Here is a 22,346-nt window from a genome sequence, read left to right as displayed (position 1 = left end):
TTGTAGTAGAGCTAAGGGACTAAGGAGTGTGTATAGAAGACACAGTTGCTTGCCTGAGGAAATTAAGACAAAAGAGAGACTGCATAAGGACTACAGGCAGCTAGGATGGTGGGTGTTTCAGTGACGCACAGTACATTTTAATTACAATTTCAGTTTGAATTATCTTTCAATAATTGAGCTAAACAACAGGCTTTAACTTTTGTACACACAGAGACCTAAGCACAGTGAAAGTGGGTTTAATTTAATGATGAAAAAGGGGACTGAAGAGAGTCAAGATATATAAAGGATTTTTTAACCGTCACAGATCTTATTAGGGACTTCGTAAGAAATTATTTGCCTCCTCTTCAGTCAGGTTGTGCTGCTAGGTGGACAGACAGAGTTGAAGGGAAGAGAGAAATGGGAAGATCCTGGCTGGTTGCTGATGAAACAGGCAGAATGTGCAAAGAACAAAACCCTGCAGACTCCAAGGTGAAGCAAAATACATGACAGCAGGGTAGTATATCCAAGGCATGCTGAGATTTCAGAGTCTTTGCAAAGACACAAGCTTGTTCTGTGCTTCTTTTTGCTACACATTCTTGTAAAATAATCTGATTTTGCATTCAATCTGATTTGAATTAAGAACACAGGTTTCCATTGACAATCACTTGCACGCAGGTTAACACCATCAACTGTTTTCTTTATTTGCCTCATTATTTCTCTCCACACAAGCATCAGGAACTTTTAGGTCATACTGTATCTCAAATTTCCCTGGGGACAAAAACAGAGGTGTCAAGTTTATCTCTCCTTAATACAACTTCAATGTGAAGCAACATCAGAAACTTACTCTGAACTGGGATGTCTGCAGGAGAGATTGGGAATGAGGCACTGGGTCCCCTGAGGCAAGAAGTTCAAGTGCAGGGAGGATGGAGGAGCTGTGGTACACACAGACACACAGATATTCAGTAACTCAGGTCTGGAATCTCTTTCTCTCACACTTGCTGGAAGGAGCCTGGTTTTTGCCAAGACCCAGACAGAAACAGCACTAACACTCAGCTTTCCGGACAGCCTCTCCACCCCACTGATGCTGGCACAGTTAGTGCTGAAAAAGGAAAAGCTGTGCATGGAGGGAAAACAGGGCAGAAAATATTCTCTGCTTTCAACAGGTTTTTGAGGCTTCTAAAAGCTGCATTTGTGAGGTGAATGGAAGGGTAATGCCAGGCTTCAGGGCATGAAAAACCTTTTAACTTCTCTTCAGCAGAGATATGGAGGAAGTCCAGGGACTGACAGCCTTGCTCTTCCCAGAGACGGCAATTAAGTCAAAATCTGAGGGCACTGGGATGTGAAGAACAGTCTTTAACAGAGCTTCTCCTTGGGCAGTGTGTGCACTGGGAGAATCAGAATAAGGATCATCATTTTCTGATCACTCAATAAACAATCCAGCAAAGCTCTGATTGAGGAGACGTGTCCTGACTTGGAGCTCATAGGGGTAAAAATGAGGACAAACATAAAAAGAACTCAAACTAGCATTTTTTTATCTCCTGCATCTGTTCCCTGGGTGCCTGAAGTCATATTGACTCAGACTGATGACAAAAACAAGGTTTCCTCCTACCAAGTCTCCAGGTTCCACTAAAGTATAAAGGAAAGCAAGCTGCATCTCCTCCCCTGACCACACTATGACAAAGCTGTCAGAATAGCTCTGACAGTATCACGCCTGCAGCAACGTCTGGTGAAAAAAGCCACAGAGAGGCACTGCTCTTCCACATCCCTCTGGAGAGAAATGTACTGGAAACTAGAACCAGAAAGTATTTTCTTCTGTGAATTTCATCAATTTCACACTTAAAAACAGCAAATTGGAATAATCAAGACCTCCAACAAAGCCTCCCTGCTTTGTCTGTTCTGGAGAGGGCACTTTGCAATGGCAAATTCCAGTAACATGGAGAGTTGGGGGTTAAATCTAACACAATTTGCTCACTGGAAAAGCCTTGGTGGTGGGGAAAGTGATCGTGGTTTTTGTACATTGCTTGCAGTGTTAAATGCACTCTGCTTACTTTGGCTGACCTTGTGAAAAATCCTACTTAGGATTTACTGCTGACTTCATAACCTGAACATACAGAACAGATCTCATGAAGGTCAACCAACAACAGTACAAGAAGCTGAGGATGTGAAGGAAAAGTTAAGGAAAAGAGCACAAGTCAGTGTTTAGGTACATGGTGCCCAAAGGGCACTTTCTGGAAATCTCTGGGGACCACCTGAAAACAATTGGGTGACTTCAACAGTGCTAGACTGGCAGAGGGATCTGTATGTAGCAGACCCAAGAGGTTTTGAAGGATTGTCCTGAATAATTGTTTTTTCAGTAATATCCATTTACAAATCATGTACTCCTGAGTTTTCATTTTATTACCTCAAATATTCTCTGCTTAATTTTTCACAATTCTCTGATCCTGCCTCTGAATTATAGAACTGGTCCGTGAGGTCTGACAAGTTGCTCTTTTGTTGCATCCTGCCTTTGAAAAATACTGGTAGTGTTCTGTAACTTTGTTAGATGTTTTGTTTGAACAATCAGCTTTGTTCTAAACTCTTGGACCATGAGGGAGTATTTATTCTGGATGTCAGTTTGCTGTAGAAAACATTCACTTTTTTCCAAGGCAACTGCTACACATTTAACAGTCTTGAACACCTGCCCACTGCCTCTACTCCTGCCCCAAAATCTTCATAAGAAGATCAAAACAGTGTTTTTCCCATTCAAATAGTCAACCTCACCCTCCAGGATGGATTTGAAACTTCTGATTCAAAAAAAAAGGAAAAAAAGCATGGAATTCAAAAAGGAAGAAACATGGGATAGGATTACTCATTTGCTTGTGTTTTCTTACATTATTTGTGGCATGCAGCAGGTAGGGATCTGTATGTGACAACCAGCCTCTGGGTCATGATTTCTTTCTGTAAATCCCCATAAAAATCCAAATCACAGATAAAAAGAATCCCTTTGCCAATCTAAAATAAAAGTGCCTTTCCCAAAGCCTAGCTGAGACATGACCAACACCAAGAAGAGCTCAAATTGGTCTAAGAAAAGGAGGTGCTGCACAGCCACTTTGGTAGCTGCTTGACTGTCACCTCACACAAACACATGGACAAACACTTTAATTTGTTTCTGCTTTGTACATTAGTGCCCTGTGCTAATGTCCCAGTCCATTGCTAGAACACAGTAGGTAGAAGAAATCAGCTGCTTGCTCGCATTACAAAATCATTCAGCATGGAGGAATGCAAGCTAGGAAACACATCTGAAAAAGAACCAATCTCCCTGCCTCTGCACTGGAATCAGTAAGAAATACAATCAAAAGACAATATTAGTTTTAATATGTTTTTAAATTCAATCAGGATGGTATTGTGAATAAAAGAGAAAAAAGAAAAAGCAGTAATTAAAACTTAAAAATAAGAACATTTATTATTGGAGTGAAAATCAAGCAGCAATTGGGTTTTTCTTGTTTTAGAGTCTACCTCTGCAAATCCAGTTGTGGTTATGCTGGGAATCCAAACATATAAATTTTTAAATTTTGATTTATTTATTTATTTAATTTTTGTAATGAGCAAAACTATCTTAAAAAAACTTGGAGTCCTAACAACGAACAGGATCATAGGACTACTTCAGCTGGAAGAGACCTCAAGAGCTTTCTAGTCCTGCTCAAAGCAGCATCAGCTATGGGGCCTTTATTCAGTCAGATTTTCAAAGCCTTCTGGGTTGGAGACGACACGATCTCCCCAGAAAAAATTTCCATGTTTGACTGTCCTCATGGTGAAAAAGGATTTCTGAAAGGTGAGAAAAGTAACAGGCTGGGAATGAAGTACCCACTGATGCTCCAGACAATTTACTGGCAGCTTAGGCACGATGCTATCATTCCTCAATAGCACAGAGGAAGTTTCACATGAAGCTTTTCCTTACAACTCTCCAGATTATCCTGGTCATGTCCCATCTGATGTTCATAACGAGGTAAATGCACAAAAACTGGCACTGTGTTTTGCTCTCTTTAGCCCTGCCCTTTTCTTGTTCTCTATCTGCCCTGCTTTGAAGCAGAGGAGATTACAGCCTAGCTGTAGGTCAGATGAATGTGCTGTAGAGGGTTCAATTCAATTGTCAATGAGACCCAGAGCAGCCACAGCCTTCTCTAATCATACCTCTGACTTCCAGGGAGATGGGAACTCCCCGGTACCCAGGAATATTTAATTGCAGATAGAAAGAAAAACACTGCCAACAAAGGAGCTAAGATCATCTCATTTTTTTGATCATCCCCTTCCAATGAAGGACTGGAAACCCAAAGGACCCAAAGTAAAATTCAAGGACTGTTGTGTATTGCACCTTTTCTGCAAATAGGCAGATGTGAGTCAGCTACATGAGCTTGGAGGAACTAAAAACATGACATCTACCAGCACAGAAATAACTATGCCAAAGTTTTGCTTTCACATTTTGTTTCATCCTGTGACCCATGGATCAGAGGCTGCATAAAGCCACACTTCAACCTGAGAGCTGAAGCATTCAGCAGAAAAAGAAATTGAACTTGAGTCTTTCATGTTCTGGTTGAAAGTCAGTAGCTAAAAAAGGCCTAGATGCTTTGTGACTTGAGTCTCCTGAACTTTTTATGGTCAAAACCACCTTCTGAATTAGACATGAATTTTGGAAGCCTCAATTATATGTTCTTTCAGTCAGCTTAAAAAAAAAATAGTGCTATGATTTGCTAGGGAGTCTAGGCCCAGGATATTTTTCTTCTAAAAAACGTAAGCAAACCTGAAAATCCAAATTTTAAAGGCAGCCTCCATTATGGACTCAAACTACCCATATCTGACAGCATCACTTTATTTATTTAGTATGCTTGCCCTGGTCAAGACACACTTTAAGCAGAGTCATTTATTACGTCAAACATGGTTTCTCAGATGAACATATATGAAGTACAATTGTCTTACTTGTACTCTTAATCTGTTTGCCTTATTTTCTAGTCCTAGAACCAGTATTTAAAGTAATTCATAGAAAATTTTTCCCTTTTTTGAGAAACAGCTCTTACTTTCAGGCTGGGTAGTGATGAGGGATGGAGAGGAGCCATTTTCTGGCACTGGTGTGACTTAGGGGCTGAGTTTGAGCAAAGGGGCTGCCAGCAGCACACAGCTCTGAAACACCTGGTGTGATTAAACTTTCTTCTCACAGCCAGCTCACAGTTTATTCATGGCAGAAAGTTTAAAACTCATGAGCTTCAGACTAGTGAGCTAGACAGAACTGCATAATTTCTCCAGAACACATTAACACCTGCTGACTTGATTGTACCAATTTCACAGCTGTGATAAAAAAAGAGGGTAAGTGGGTTGCTTGGAAAAAGTGGGGATTGCCTTCCATTTAGAGTAGAAGGCCGAAAAAAATAAAAGCTATAACAAAAATTGAGATGGTTTTGGGTTTACAGTAGAGTTACCTTAAAGCCCCGTAGAGGATTTATTTTATTGTGCTATAAACAGTGTTACTTTATGAGACAAAGGGTTGGAACATTCAGAAAGGCTTAGGCTGAATCAATTCAAGCTCCTACCATAGTAAGCAGCAAGTGGGATAGAAAAGGCATAGAGTTAAGGAAAAATAATTGGGCAGAGTTCACAGGAGAAAGGGACATGAAGAGGAAGGAAGGCAGGAGTCACTGAGAAAAATGGCTCAGCTGTGCAGTCTCTAAAAATGAGGATGGAAGATTTCACTCATAGAGAAAGTAGGAAGAAGCCTGGGAGAGGAACAGTTTGCAAAGCAGAGTGGAGAGAACAAGAGTCTACTACTAGTAGGAGGCAGACACAAACAGATGACAATGATTACACAGGCTGGAGATGATTCTTTGACAAAACTTGGCTCTATCTGCCAAGAATGTACATGAAACCCCTCCTTTCCACTTGTAACTGGACCTGGAGAAAGCATATTGTCTATGGGACATGTTTTCCTATAGGCCAGTTTAGAAAGAGGATTTGGACAATATTCAAACATTTTAAAATTTGATCAGCTCCTGCTTTTCCCTCTGGAAGATGTTTCAAAAATGAGACCACAGCTATTTTGTACAGTACCAGGCCACAAAGTCTCATTTCCATGAGTGATGCAAAAAGGCAGACCCTCAGCACAAGCTATTCAGCCATGATGCAGGCAGCACTTAAAGCTCTTTGAATGATAGTTGTGTTTAACAACTGGAGAAATTGGATCAGACTGTCCAATTACTGCTGTGACTTGTTTCTTAAATAAAATTTTATCTTGGTAAATATATGGCATCTGTAAAAACAGGTTTATTTTCCTTCAGTGTGCCTTCATGCTTTATAAAGCATGACTGCCAAGTGGAACAAGGAAAGAGCTGTGCCAAAAGACTGAGATTTGAAAGAAACAGAGAGGTGCTAAATGACACAGCAGAGGAGGAAAGCTGTGGTCTTTCCTGGAGAGGTCACTGCCCTGTTCCTGCCAGGAGTGAAGTGGTTGTCTGGGAACAGGAAATACTCCCTCTTAGTCCCAGAGGTGTTTTTGCACAACTAGTCCTGCTATCCTCACTACAGCTTAATTACCATTCTTAAAGCTTCTCCATAAAGCTGTGGTGTTGGCTGGTGTAAGAGGCTGAGACACTGACAACAGCTGAAGCTGTTGAATTGCTTCTACCAGTCTTCTAACCTAGAAAACACGTGCCCAGCACAGGCCTCTGCTGCTCCACATTCTGCTTCAATCAGCTGTCCTTCCATAAAGAAATAGAGTGGTTTCTTTTGTGCTGCCTCCTGCTTTTGGGAACTGTTCCTCCTTAGATCTCTGCACCATAACTGATGGACATGATGAAATGTGACTGTTGCTGACTGGGAAGAACCTGTACTTTGTTGCTGCTGCAACAATCATTTCTTGTGGGGTATCTCCCTTCCTGCCACATTAGAGCTGGACCATGCAGGTGGTGCTTTGGTGGTACCACTGGCTGGGTCTGGAAAAATGGGATTCTGCTGTGCACAGCTGGATATAACACTGTCTGCTCTGCCTGGAACAAAGACTGGGGTCACAGAAGAAGGGCTGCTAGGGTGTACCTCTGCTTACACTGAGGTGAGGTCTGCATCCAGGACCACCTCATCTAACAAGGACTCTGCTACTGACAGGACATGGGATATGGATGACATCCATGTCTATTCTGCTCTCCTGCTGTGGCACACCAAGGTTTCTGTGTTTTTCTGAATTCTGAGTCTCCAAAGGATCCTTTAATATCTCAGAAAAGCAACATGAAGTTTTCAGGCTGCTATGAACACATCCTCTGTGCGTAAAGATAGCAGCGAAAAAACCAAGAATTGCAGTGAACTCACTATACCAGCACACGCTCCTTCCATTTGAGAAGTGTATGTTATCTCTATTTCATAGAGCTTGATCTGCTGCTGGAGCATTTTAGTCGCCACATTCAATAAGCAGACAGTAACCTTTCCCTGTTAAGAGCTGAGTGTGCAGCACAGAGAAGACAAAGTGGGAGCCCACATCACTTGATAATCAGAACAAATTCAATTAACCATCAGACCCAGTTTAAGGCTCATCATTAATAAATCAAACACATTAAAAAATGCATCACCCAACACTGTCTGTAGATGTTGTGGTCTGTTCTGGAGCCAATTTACATTAATTATACTGGTCTATACTTGCTTCCCTCAGCTGCTAGGAAGGAACAAACTCATCTACCTTTGGAGACATCAGAAGAACTACAGAAATAGTAACACCGGGGTAATTCAGAACTGGGGAAATGTTACACTGTGGTGGAACCTACATTTAAGGATATGGGACTCTGAGAAGTGAGAATATAGTACTACTGCCCTTTACTGAGCTGATTTTTTTAAAGATACCAACATCTGAGCAGGCAGCCTTATCATCTCAGCTGCTGTTAATCTTTATAATGTCAGGAACAAGCTGTAAATCACCTTTGGGGACCTCTTTCCTTTAAACCAGTTCTCTACGTGCTTCAGAGGAAACAGTGATGAGAGTAACATGTACTTGTATAATGAGACCTCTGAACAGACCACTGTGTGGTGCTGCCTGCTGGGGTTAGGCTTTGCTAGACCAGGTACTTTTTACTGTCATCACTACTTCTTTTATTGAATTTTTTTCTCCTTTCTATCACAGAATCTCAATAATTTGCTCAATTTGGTTTTCCTCACAACCTTCTGAGCTGCTTCTCATATTTGAAGTAAGTTACTGTGGTGAGTAAAACACAGAAGAGAATCTGTACTTTGCAGTTCTGGGCTTCTCCTTCAGGCATAAACCCCCCATTCAGACTCTGGATGCTTTGGCCCATTCTCAATACAAAATAATTTATGCAGAAGCAGATCTTCAGGATTAGCTCTCCTTCCTAGACTATCAGACTGCAAGTACCATAAAATATGGAGTGGCTAAAGGACAGCCAGGTAGCAGCCCAAAATTAGGCATTTACATTACAGCTTCCTTCTTCAAGCTTTTAACCTAAAGGAGTATTAGTCAAGAGTGCTGTGTGCAACAAAAGATGTGAATGGGTGTGAGTCTGTTGGCTTGTGAGGTGTGTTGGTACCCAGGAATGTGTCATGGAAGAAGTGCACATACCACCACGGAGGGCTGAGAAAGGACAGTGAAGCCCTGGTGCAGTGGCATAGCAAATCAAGCAAAATTACAGCAATACAAAAAACCAAGTAATTTGGTCAGCCTCAAGCCACATCACTCCCATGTTCATATACTTGTGTTCTGCTCTGGGGATTTGCTGACTGGAACCTCCCTTCCCTCTGTCTCACCCCCTCACACATTCCCTCCTCCCTGGACCTTTGCTGTGATTGCTTTGTTCCAGTTTGTCCAAATGGCTTTACTTTCTACCCAAGCCTGTCTCAGGCACCTCCTTCTTTCTGCCCCTCTACTTCTCTTCTTATTAATCTGCAATAATATGCCTGTCAGAACTGGTTTTCTGTCCTCATCTTTGCAGCTCTGTCTGCAGACAGCCCTACTAGCCTTAATGTGATGCAGCTGTTCACTCTCTCACCCCTTCCAAAAAGAGCCTGGAAATACCCTACAGGAAGGATGCTACTATAAATCTGTGTACACCATTTCTCTTATAAATGGAAAGACTAATATGAGATGAAAAAATGTTTAAATAAATTCCTCCCAAGCTCCATGAGACTTCCGAGTGGTGGGCTGCACTTCTGTCTTCATGAAGAAAATCAATAGCAGTGCTGTACTGCTCCTGCTCTCTGGCTTCCATCCCACCCTTTTTCCTGCACAGTGCACAGACTGTGTTCAAGGAAATGAGTGTTCCCAGGGGAGCAAAATGGCTTTTTGCACTTAAAGTAATGATGTCACTTGAGGTCGCCATGCAAACAGTTATGAATATGAAAATCTGTAGTTCTGTCAACAGAGCTGGAACCTGGGGACCTAGCTTAAGAGTTAGAGCCTTTTTATAAAATGAATCCCTAATTTACCTACAGAGCATCTTCCCAGAAACAACAGCTGCTGTACCTAATTAGTATTAATCACCTTGTTACAGAAAAGCAACTGGGAATAGTACAGTACTTGAAATACTGACAAAATGATACACTAATGGCATTGATCTGTCCGGTCTACTTGAACTTCCCCTTTATTATTGTGTTTTCTGTATGAAAAGCTTCAGAAGTCACAAATTTTGGAGCAGACTGGGAAGTGATGATGCAGAAAAGGAGCCACAGATGGAGACAGATACAGAGCCTTTCAGCCTACGCAAGGTGCTTGCTGCCGGCTCTATTTGTGATGGCACTTCCCAGTTCTGCGTCTTGACCTGAGGCAAGAGGAGTCCTGGAAGGGGATCTCTGAGCACGATATCCTTTTGGGCAGCACTGGATAGGTTGTTCTGCTCTGTGCTTCATGGTTCTTCGACAGAGAGCTTTAAGACAAGCTCTGAACACACACCCCCACGCCGGGAGAAGGTGTTAAATACCTACACAAATTGAAAGATCAGTCTCAGAAGCCACACTGGGCAGTCTGTTGTTTATGGGATCAAAGCCCTCCTGTAAAGTTTCAGCCAGAAATGCAACAATTTTGTTAAGTTGAACCCTGAGGACTTTGTAGTTCTGACTGATACTCCTGGTACTACTCTTCCCTGATCACACAGCAATTCAATATCTGCCATGAATACAGCAGGCTGGAAGGCAGGAGCTAACAACACAGACATGTCATCTGACTCTGTCCCCTGAAGGATTATCTCTTCTGTTCACTTCAATCTCCACCAAGATGGGGCTCAGTAACAAATTAGTTAAGTCCAAGTCAGACACACCAGTGAACACCATTCTCTATGTCTTTGTGACAGTGTTTTTGCTGCTGTTTAACCTTACCAGTTCTGCTTGGTTTAAGTGCATTAAGTGCAGTAACTTCTTTCAGGCATGACTCAGTTTCTCTAGCTTAGACATTCAGTTTTCACATACTTTTATGGCCCCTTTGAGGAACATTCCAAAAACAGTGCCTTATTCCCTATCTAGCCCAAGGAGAGGAAGTGCTTACATCTAAGGCTACAGGTGCTTTGGAGGGCTGAAGGCTGCTTTGAGTGTCTCTGCCTCTTTCCCACATTTTCATCTGCAGACAGGCATGCAGGACATTTACTGCCAGGCTCCCAGTGTGGTAGATACGCTTATGAAGATGCCTCTGCCACAATCCCTCATCCCACCTGCTGCTTGTTTTACAGCACTCCAACCAATTTCCTCATTGCCCATTCTGTTTTAACACAAACTAATGCCATGACTGCTAGGAAAGACAGACACAGATTGTCTGGGTAAGGACTTCAGACAAGAGAAGGGGAAATTAAAAATGCAAAATCGAAAAGCAGATGGCATAAGCTTCATTAAAATAATATCTTGTCTCCCGGGAATGCTAGGAGGATCTGTTGCCTTCCAGTGGGTGTGGTGCCCTGAAATTTACACTTGGGGATTATTCTGTTCCTCTCTCTCTCTCCTTATCGTAACTCTCCTCTGTTTTCAAAAGGCTTGTGGTATGTGCTCCATCTGGATATGGCTCCTAATAAGGATGTGCTGGAGACATCTCCTAAGCACTAATGTACACCCAACCCCCAACCCGTGCTGTCAGGAGTCTCCCTATCAATGATCTTAAAGAAAGAAAGAAGCAAGGCTGAGCATTGCAGCTCCAGACAGAAAGACAAAATGGGAGTGCTAGAAAAGTGACAAATACATAGTTAATATGCATACAGTATCAATAAGGCTTTTAAATTATAAACTGTATTAACTGGGAGATCTTATTTCCCCTTGGTGTGAGGTTCTTTTTTTGATGTGGCCCTAACACCAAGCACCGTCCCATTTATGAACCCGGGGCAACCCTTACGAAGTCACTAGAAATACAATACACCTGTGAAGTTTTTCCTGCATCTAACTGTATCTATCCCCTCAAGCAAACATATAGCCATATGTATTTATTCAGAGGGGAAGAAACAAGGAAAAGACCACTCAAGCAGCAGGATAAATCTGTGTGCAGTATGTGCAGCTTTCAGGCTCTTTCTGTAACACTTCTATCACTCCAGCCTCTGGAAGCAAAAGTTGTATCCATGCTGGGTTGGTATTTAATTGAGCTCACTTGAACCAAGCTTCCAGCAAGCACATACAACAGATTTATACATGAATCTTTGCGAACTGAAAAATGACATTCATCAACCTTCCATCAGAACATTTGACATTTGAACAATTGACCCTGATTTAACAGTGAAAAATGCCACCATCCATATAGAAAACCTGCAATAGGGTTAAGCCCCTAGTAGCTACCATCCCCAACAATGGCTCTGCCAGTTAAGCTATTAAACATGTATGTACCACCTTAACTTTTTCTAGCCTTAAAGAGATTAAAAAAGTTTAATGCAGAAGGGACAAAAAAATCTAGTGAGAGGAATGGGAACAAGAACTGGGAGATGCAGTGATTAAGCTCCTAGAGAATTGCAGAGGCTGGACAGATTTTCAGAATAAGAGCAGTCAGAGCTAGTGTGGATTAAAGGCATGTTACACTGATTATGGACAATGCTGTTAGTCTCATTTTGCCTCAGATAACCTAGAGCTCCATCTGGTATGGCTAAGAGTAGAGAGCTGATCCAAGTGCTACTGGGTATGCATTCACTTCCTTAAAGAGGATCACTCTTTCCACAGAGCTGTGTTGGAGCAGACTTCTCTCTGGAGACAAAGCAGGAAGATGCTTGTCAGTCTTGCAGGGCAATTCCTCTTGAGGTAGGTCTCACCCACTACTATCTTCATAAGCATACTGTAGTCAGCACTGAATTCACTTGGTGGAAGCACCAGAGAGAAAGGAGGTCCTGGCAACAGTGTGCCTCTACTACAAAAACTGTTCAAACACTTCCAGTACCTTTCTTTGACTCTTTATGCCACTCAGCACTGGTTAAATGAAAGAATGTTTCCTGTGTGGAAAAGTGGAAGCTATGGCAGAAAGGCTAATCATTCTCCTCTATATGACTCCTGGAAAAAAGCTGGGAAATTCTCCAGAAGTGTGACTGTGGTCTGTTTTCATGTATTAGTCCATTTCAATAATTAGTAACCTTCCAAGCAACTGATGTAGTCATTCCTAGTTAATAAATTCCAGCTTACAGAATATTGAGTTTCTCCAGTCTTATTTTTCTCATTTCTATTATTCCAATTTTAATGTTTTTTCCCTCCATATATCTGAGTCTTTACTGTACTTACTCCTCTCAAATGTGCTCTACTAAATTTTCTGTGCTGATTCCTGCTTCATGTAAAAGTCATTAATGAACATAGACATAAAATGACTGCTGAAGAACTCTATTAGTAATGTCCTTTCTTCCTTCAATACTACCGGATGTGTTTTGACTTCCCAAGTTTCTCATTCTACCAGCTTTATTCACAATACTGAGACTGGCTACAGATCTACATCAAATTTATTTTCCATTTAATTTGTATGAATTGAACTTGTTTACCTTGAATCCAAAACTATTTTCAATTATTTGATCTCCTAGAATGGTCTCATGACTTACCAAAGCTAAGCCTAAAAAGTATAATTTCCTGTCATATTAGTGAATCTCAGGAGGATATTTTTATTGCTTAGAAAGTCAAGAATATCACAGACTTACCAGTAATAGCATAATCTGCTCTCTAACTTGTTTCCTGGTGTTAAATTATCCAAAACAACTACTGCAGTAGTAATTACCTGTCTAGTAACATTAAAGAACTCTCTTGGCAGTGAAAAAGAATCCTGGTGGCATAAGGCATGCTGGCAGTAATAATCTTTTACCAAACTATGAATCGTGCTGTCATTAACACACACTGCTGCTCCCTGCCTTTTCCTGAAAAGCAGACAATGGTTTTAGAGTATTCATGACTTGCATAACCACCACCCTCCATCAGCTTCAGCAGCATCCTCTTAACATCACTTGCTCTGATGTGAAGGACAGCCAGGGGACTCCTTCCTGCTCCTACTGGGAAATTTTCCACACTTAGATTCCCATATTTTAGCAAAAAGCACACTGATCCTTTGGCTTGTCTGTCATCAGGTTCTTGAAGCTGTGTGCTGAATAGCTGCACAGATTTTGGAGGCAGGACAGGCATGTGTGGATTGCTGTTGTAAGCATTAGCCTTGAAAGGAAGCAGTGTCTTGTGGTAACAGGATAATTCTACCTCCAGAATTTAAAAAATATTGCTCAGAAGCAGCATGAGTATTTGTGTGGGAACCTTTACGACCTAAAAGCCCTCCATATCACAGTAATGCAGCTCTGTCTTTTTCTGGTAGTGTCTCAACTCTCTGATCCTTTCCCTTTTGTTCCAGCTACTCTGTCTTCTCTTTACAGTCCTTCCATATTATCTTCATTCTTCATCTGGCCAAGCCTTGACCTCAGCTTAATAAAAAACCTGTAGGTTTAAAAGAACTATGTCTTGCTTTTAAGGCACTGCTTCCTTTCTTTACCACACCCAAGGATACAGGGGCTTTACATGTTTGTAGGTCAGTTCCCTGAATCACAGCAGCAGAATCACAATGATAAAACTGCTCTGTGAGCTTCTTCAGCCTTGCTGGCATGCTCAGCCACATGCACAGAGATCTGCATATGATCCTGTCATTCCGGCCTTAGATTCAGCCTTTTCACTCTCCATCAGCAAAGACTCACCTAATTTCACTTGAAGCGGGGATGGCTTATAGTTCATGGCTACAGTCTCTCCCTCTCTTGTATCACAATCTCTGTCTGAAATAGTTGCAGCTGTTGGATCCTGTTAAGAAAGAACAGAAACAAGACAGAATGGTTTAGCTGATAGTTCTGCACCTTCTCTGATAGTTCTGCAGCTTCTTCTCTGAGTGGCTATTAGGCAACTCCACCTCCTTCACTTCAGAGGGAGCACAGAACATGCTGGTGTTTTGAATGATGGAACCCAGGGGCAAAACACAGAACTTCAGAAGCACATTTACTATGATAAAAGTACCTCTGAAAATACCAAATTTCAGTATCAAGCTTATATGATGGATGGTACTAGGAATATAATGTGGATGGTGGGTCACAAGTCCAAATTCAGTCTGAGCTGGCAGTAGTTCCAAATAATTTTCACATGATGACTCCTTGGGGTGTTGTACAAAACATATTTACATGTTCAGATTAATTCCAAGTGGACCACTCAACCTCAAACTTAAAACTGAGAAGTTTGAGACCAGGTCTGTGTGAAAGTCCAGTTTGGAAGGAATAAGGACTATATGGGTAGGAGAATTCAATTTCTGGTCCCTCCTGGGACCTATTTAATGGCTGACAGGAAAGATCTGTCAGCATAATACCTTTCACTGTCACTAAAATTTCTCCCCTGGAAAACCCATCTCCCCAAACACATTCTGCTCCTTCCAACTGACAGAAAACATGTATTGAACTCTGTGGTACAGCACATCAAAGAACTTGAGAGAGAAACAACCAACCAACTCAGTTCTATTACTGATAAAAATAACTGAAGTCCTTTCACAGCAAACTGCAAACCTGTTGGAACTCTCTCCACTTAGCATCATACCTGTTGGAACTCTCTCCACTTAGCATCATAGTGAAAATTAAAACTGATTTTCAAACATGTTCTTACTTCCACATAGAAGACAGAAATTAAATTGAACATGCATATACATACATGCATACGTAAATTTGGGTATGTCATAGGTAGAGCTGCACAGGCAATGCAAACATTCACCATTAGGTCCAATATATGAATAAACCACCACTTGTAAGAAATGGAACAAGGCATCATAAATTAAACATTATAATACTGTTCCAAACTGGTGAATTGATAGTGTATCTCTTTTATTTTCTGGAGTTTTTATTTTGTACACAATTTCATGAAAAATGCAACTCATCATTTGGTACTGACACCTGTATGCAAATCAGAGTCACTGAGTTTCAAAGCAAGGTAACACCACTCTTCACTTTCAGTGAAAAAAAAAACAACAAAACCAAAACACTTGTTGAGCCACTCTTCTGCTTGCCTTTTCCCTGCAGTGCACATTAGCTCTTTTGAATACTGTGTTTAGGAGATAAAAACTGACCTTTGAATTAAGCTCTAGCTTGGCAGACACTGGTCAAAACACATATCTAGGGTTAGAACATTTTAGATAAATCCTGCTTTTTTGCACTACCCAGTAGACTTTGATAGTACTTAAAATGGATGGTGCTTACAAGACCTTGCATTCAAGGACAATACTGAATAAAAGGCAATTTCTTCTGCTTTCCTCTAATGCAGCTGCTGCTGCATTTCTCTAATATTGCAGTTTAGTGACTAGTTAAAAAGGTAAGAGCAAGTTGCAAAACAAAAAAAACAGTCTCCAGGAGAACATTTAAGCATAAATCATGGATCAGTTTATGTGGTATCCTTGGAACATGAATTTGGTCTCAAACATGTCCAGGTTAAGAGAAGAGATCAGAATCCTGCAGGAAAGAAACATCATGGTGTAGCCTCTCACTCTTCAGGGAAGGGAGCACCCAAGATCTGTAGATGCTTTTGGACAAAAGGAATGTCAGAAGTGGGAAGGTCCAAAAAAATCTTACAAATCTGATAGTAAATTAAACACTTGTCATGGAAATTGGTACATTAGTTCTTGGCCTCCTATTAAGCACCCAGGATTGGCTTTAGGATAAAGGAGGGAGATGAAAGGGAAGGGAGAAAAAGGTGAATTAACTAGAGGTAAATTTCTCCCTTCCTACGTAATTTAGTTACTGTGGAAATGGGTTGGAGGCTTCAGGGTATTTGGTGGTCTCCATATCCTCCTATAGCCTATGCCTGCTTCTTGACCTCATTCCTACACTTGTGCTGGGTTGTGTTGTGCTTATTTCCAAGAGCCAGAACAAGGATGTCTGCCCCAGAAAACTGCTGCTCTACCTCCATGTGGCCCCTTCTCCAGCCACATTCTGTTTACACTCCCAGTGTGCTATTACTAACAATCCTTGGCTGTTACTAACATCAATCCTTGATTGGTTCCAAAGCCATCCAGCTATTGATGTTTGAGACATACACATGACCTCCCTTATCTTTGTGCTTCTACACACAGCAGTAGCGAGATAACACAAAGGACATGTCTGTCTGTCAGACATGTTAGAAACTCTCCAAGAGGAATGTCCAAATGGTGCTAAGTGGTCCAGGGTTCCTGGGTGAGAGCCTTTTCTCTGCCAGTCTGGGAAAGGCAGGATACAGTAATTTCTAAGGAACATGACTCCAAGACCTGCATGCTTCCTAGTTGCTACTGAACACACAACAAGCAAGTCCTTGGAAGCCAAATCTGCTGGCTGCAGGAAAACATGGGAGTAGACATATTATGGGAACTGACATACTATGATTGCCACATATTGTCTCCTATGCTGGTACAGTCCAGCAGAGAGTCCACTGATCTAAAAGCCAGAAGCCTGCAGGGCAGAGAAGGGGTCTGGTCATGTCTGGACTAGCCCAGGTTCATATCGTTAGAATCATGCTAAAACTCTAAATCCAAACCAAGCCTTGTGTTTTGTGGCAAACTGATGTGCTGACAGTAGCTTTTCATTTGTAGGTAACCTGACCATGACATGAGACATCCATTTGCATCAACAGACAGAGGGGAGAAATATTCTCAGGTGCCTCTGAAGATTTGAACTCAGCCTGGACCAGTGGACTCAGCTGGAGAAATCTCAAAAAGGGGCTCTAGATCAAACACACAGAAAAGGCTTCCTACGCCTCCAGAGAAAACTAAGATGCTTTTCAAAGAGTGTAATTCTGTCTAAGACATGCATCTTAAAAGGACACAAATCTGTCCTTGGAGATACGTTTCCCTCTCCCCACTGTCTAGAGAGGAGGCCTGGTACCTGGTAGAGCTTGTGACACTGGAGGTGGGAATGATGCAGGACATGGTAGCAGAGTCGTCCCCAGGAATTCTTCCTGAAGGTTTGGCATGATGCCTTTCAGCCTCAGCAGCACATTACAGCTGCACAAGAGATTGACAACTTACACAGAGGGATCACAAGCACCATTACTCAGGGTGACCACCACTGCATACATGGGCCAGGTCCACTCCCTGCAGAGAGTAAAATGGATCTGAGAGGAAACCAAGCTAGGATAGCGACAGTGTCCCCAGTGCCAGTAGGTATCTATCCAGGACCCAGGAGTGGTAAGACACTATCATATTTCCCATCCACCACTTCACAGACATTCTGCAGCAGCTCACAGGACTCCATGGTAACAATGCCCACTGTGAAAACAGCAGCATTCACACGCCTGCTTGGCTGGTGCTGTCTCTGCACGAATATGCTCTGCTTCTGTGCATACTGAATGGATGCAGTTCTCTTGCTACAGCTCAACTGCCCAGAGAAATGTTTACTTGACTGATTAGCCTTTTGCTTGTGAATGCCTAAGAGCATGCTGAGATTCAACACAGGCTTTTGCTGTTGGAATTTACTTGGCAATTTTTTCTTTTTCACAAGTCTCCCCAGACCAATACTCTCAGCTCTGCCCCAACATCAAAATCTCAGCTACATGGTGTGACTGGTCCCAGGAAAGATGATGTTATTTATTTTTGCTCATTGGCGACAACGCAACACTCCCAAACAAAAGGCAAGTGCTGAGAAGTGCCTGCAGGGGCTGTAGATGGCTAAAGGCATTTAATATATTTAGGGGAATTTTTTTTGTTCCTGAAACTTCTCTATGTCTTAATTCCTAAGGAAAATATACATTCAATCAGGGCACTGCAGGAACATTTGGCTGGGGCCAGAGTTTAATCAAAGTTTTCTCCCCACATGCTCACAGCTTAATTGTACATGCACAATCACAGCATTTGAACAGTGGGGAGTTTTCTAACTAGATTGTTTGTTTCTATAGGCTTGACACAAAGGATCATGAAAACTGCCCTCCTACTAGGAGCAGCCATGTCCTACAGTGTGTGTACCTTGTACCATTTCTGAACATCAGAAATTAGTTCCAGTGAACCTTTGTGGAGCAGAAGGGCTGCGAATCATCAGTATGCAGGAGCACAGAGAGAAGGTGAAAACACTTTAAACTGAAACCTGGGGTTTAATGAAGATAGCATGCTTAGCAGGCTTTTTATTTTTTCTCTTTTAAATCACTTTCCATTTTGCACTACTTTAGAAAGCATCAGCTCAATAGCCTTTTACTCTTATTATCTACCCCTCCCAATAACCCACACTGACTAAGGGGTGGGGGGAAAAGTCCCAAATGATGGATCTGGGTGCTTGGTTCTCACACTGGCAGCACCTGGGAAAACAAAGTTTTCTTTGTCTTCCTTCACAGTCAACACTTCCGACCCCTTGCAAGCTTAACAAGGCCCCACTTTCCACTCTGCAAATCTTCAGAGACCCCAGCACATGTGAGGGAAATGAGCACATATAATTTGTTTGGTCTCAGCTGCACCTCAAAAACATATGTGTACTTCAGAAGTCTCTATCTGCCCCTCCTTCTCATTTTCAAAATCAGTCATATTTACAGGTCTTATGAAAAAGTTCTCCACTTTGCTGTCTGTGGTAAATTCTATGATCACCAATGCAGCTCTGGATTTTTGTTTTGTTTTGTGTGTGTTTTTGTTGTTCTTGTTGTTGTTGTTTTTTCTTGTGAAAGCAGCGGGGTACAATTGCCCTCATCCTGTAATCTCTAGGAAGGACCCAGTATACATGACTTGACCATCACTTCTCTCCATAGTTAAGAGGCTTTTATCTGACCACCATCAGCTGTGTCAGTATGAGCCATCTGATCAAGAATATCATGCAGCTAACTTGTTTCTCTGCAGTACCCATCAATGATGTACTTGCTGTCTTCTGTCCTACTTAAAAGATGCTGGAGGTCTCAGTACCAACATGTGTGACAGCATACAGCGAGTGCTTGCAGCTCATCAGACATCTGCTTTCTGGAGCTGCCTATGTGGATTGCATACTGCACACAAATGCTAACAGGAAATAACAAGTCAAAATATTTTCTTTCTTTCCTACATCAAACACTGAGTCGGAAAAATGGATAGATGCTCTGTGCATGGTGGACTGACTTAATGTGTAGAAAAACAAGTGAGAAACCACACACCCTCAATACAGGGAGTACATTTGGGTCAATAAGGAGTTTCTATGATTCCGATGTTGTCATTCAAGCTCATGGGCTAGAACATTGTGCTGCTAATAAAAATTCATACCTTCAGTCTCTGCCCCAGGGAACAGAGAGTCCTGTGCTGTTGGCAGATTCCCTCTGCCTCAAGCTGTGTCAGGTACTCCTCAGAAATCTGCCTGTAGAGAGCTTCTGGGGAAGGGACTCTGATGTGCATAGGTAGGTATGTAAAATATCACCTTGTTTTGGACAGCAGACCCCCATAGCCTCAACATATCACAACAATATAAACATAAAATATCTATGAACATCAAGTGCCCAAAATACCCACCAGGAACAAAACCACCACTGGGAACCAAGATGTACATAGTTCAATGTCTAGATAAGAAACAGCATAGAGGAAAGTCTCAAATTTACAGGGGATCAGATTTATAGGGGATGAATCTAAACCAAATGTATAGATAAACAATGGTCAGTAATAATGGCATGTTTGGCAAGAGAAAGAGAAGTGTCATAGGGCGATGTACAGCAGGAATGGAACCAGGAAAGACTCTCTTGTGACTTCTTCCTCAGGCTCCAGTGTAAGGAAATTTAGAGCCCATTCTTCAAGGCAGATGTAATCCCCTCATTAGTCTCGTGGACAAGGATGATGGACAAAAGCTAGAAGCTACAACTACCCCAGAACACTAGAAGAATGGGCTTGCTCAGAGAAGAAAGGGCAAGACTAAGGAAGGACATTATACATCTGTCTTCAATTACAGAAAGGGCTGCCAGAGAGAAAAAGAGAAGTATTTTTTCATGTTTCTGATCCCAATAATAAGAAATTACTATCTTAAATTGCAGCAGGATTACAAGGAAGTATAATACAAAACTGCAGAGGTAAGGTTAAGGAAGTGTGCATTTGCCTGATGAAGTTGTGGAATTGTTGCAAACCCAGGTTAGAAACTGATATCACACAGAAAATCAACAGAGCTGATCTGGTTTTCAGGCAGACTGATCCCAATTTGGTGCAAACTGTGAAGATCCCTGATCTTTTTTGGTCCCTTTCTCCCATCTGTCTTAACAGGAGAAGAACTTGCTTCTAGGCCAGACTTATTTAGTCAGAACACCAGTCTATCCTGGAAGAGACATTGTCCAAATTCCCCTAATCACTGCCAAGGACCATGGCTGACCTCCACCTTCTCTCTGGGACAGCTGAAGAAAACAATCTTTTTCCAAAGTCTCACATGTTGAAGGAACTCCAGAATCACATGGGGGTCCAGAGCAGAAGGTTCATGGGAAGACATGATAGTCTTTTCATCAACATGTGCATTCTGTCAGATCCAGAGCAGTAACTGTTCATGTCAGCATCCACACTCACCCTGTACCAAAGCCAAAATAAGTGACATTTTGGCAACACAGTGACTGATGTACTGAAAAATATTCTGATAGCTACTGACTCAGTTTAAACAAAGCAATAAACAACAACTGTTTATTGACTTCCTACTAGCTCTGCCAATGCACTACTTACAACATTGCTGTTTTTCTTTTCTGAGCAGCTACTGAACAGATCTTGTTTAACAAATTAGGCCTGCAATATCCACTACAAGACCCAGATTTTGAACCTGATTAGTTTATAATTGTAAGACAAATTGATGTTTGAAACCATTTTATTTCAGCAATTGTGAAGCCAGCAGTGCTAATATTGCTGCAAGATTAAAACCTTTAGTCCTATTAATTAAACTGAACCAGAATGTCACTAAAATGACTTTCTGCTGTGTGCACATGCAGTTGGGGTAGCTCAGCTCACTGACAGGTAACCAGGAGTTCAGACCATTGCTTTGATTCAAATGGGGGCAGAAAAGTAATGCCAGTCTCCCAGTGGATACTGCAGTGCCTGTGCTGAAATGCTCCCTTGGATCCCTGGCTACCAAGGGCCAGCCACAGGCTGAACAAAAGGCAACAAACAGAAAGGCATTAGTTGTGGAAAGGGAACAGGATGTTTCAGTGGTCTGTTTTCCTAATCAAAAATGACATTTGCAGCACAGGGAAGGAACTCTCCTTTTTTTAGAATATGATGTATGATTAATCCTGGGAGTCTACAGTAGCAGAGAAAGCACCAATGCAGTAACTAGACCAAATACTTTGGGAAAGCATTTGAGGGACAAAGAAGAAAAACGGGAGTAATTACATGATTTCTGTTAGATTTCCCTCTGAGAAAGCAGCAGCACAAGAAGCCCCTGGTCCTTCCCTTTCAATCATGATGGAGTATATTTAACACCGTATTTCCCTCCAGGCTCTTTCACACACATAAGCCATCTCTATTATCACATGCATTTATAAGTTTGGTATCTTACGCTAGCTTTACATGACTTAAATTGGATCATTAACATTGCAAATTAGAGAAATGCCACACTGCACTCCCCACTGCCTGCAGCACTTGCCAAGTGGCTGGCATGCAATAGCTATTTAAAACCAGCTATTAATTGAGGTATGTTTTCAGGATGATTCAATATCAAAATAATTCCTTTGCTGTAAAGGATATATATGTGAAGATATTACACCTTTCCTTTTGTGCCTCTGATTATACAGTCACAGCTCTGAGGTGCAACATGAGCATTCAAGGTGCAAAAGCATCACAGATTCCTTGGTAGCTACTGTAATAGTCAGTTTAGCAACTGGAATCTGGCCAAACCAGGACCATAAAACCCCCACTCAACTTTTCAACTGCTCTTTAAACCTCAGCTCTTGAGGGGGTGGAGGATACCCTTAAAATTATTAAAAAATTGAGCACTGTGTCAGAGCCAAGGTCACAGTGTGTTTGGAGAACAGAGGCAGGAACAGGATACCAG

The 22,346-nt window shown here is 41.8% G+C and overlaps 1 protein-coding gene across 4 annotated transcripts in view; it reads right to left on the bottom strand.

Annotated features, from left to right (window-relative positions):
* FAM219A (family with sequence similarity 219 member A) overlaps positions 1-22,346 on the bottom strand; it is an 86,188-nt gene that overhangs the window by 18,743 nt on the left and 45,099 nt on the right. For 2 of the 4 annotated variants that reach the window (XM_062512975.1, XM_062512976.1), the window contains exon 2: positions 14,097-14,196. In XM_062512975.1, coding sequence (XP_062368959.1) covers positions 14,097-14,196 — 100 coding nt within the window. The remainder of the gene's footprint in view (positions 1-14,096; positions 14,197-22,346) is intronic. The other 2 variants (XM_062512977.1, XM_062512978.1) reach the window with 1 other exon arrangement.

This window comes from Cinclus cinclus, chromosome Z (genome assembly GCF_963662255.1).
Source record: "Cinclus cinclus chromosome Z, bCinCin1.1, whole genome shotgun sequence".
Taxonomy (NCBI): Eukaryota; Metazoa; Chordata; class Aves; order Passeriformes; family Cinclidae; genus Cinclus; species Cinclus cinclus.
The sequence above is the reverse complement of the archived record's forward strand: the minus strand, read 5'-3'. Positions and strand labels throughout refer to the sequence as shown.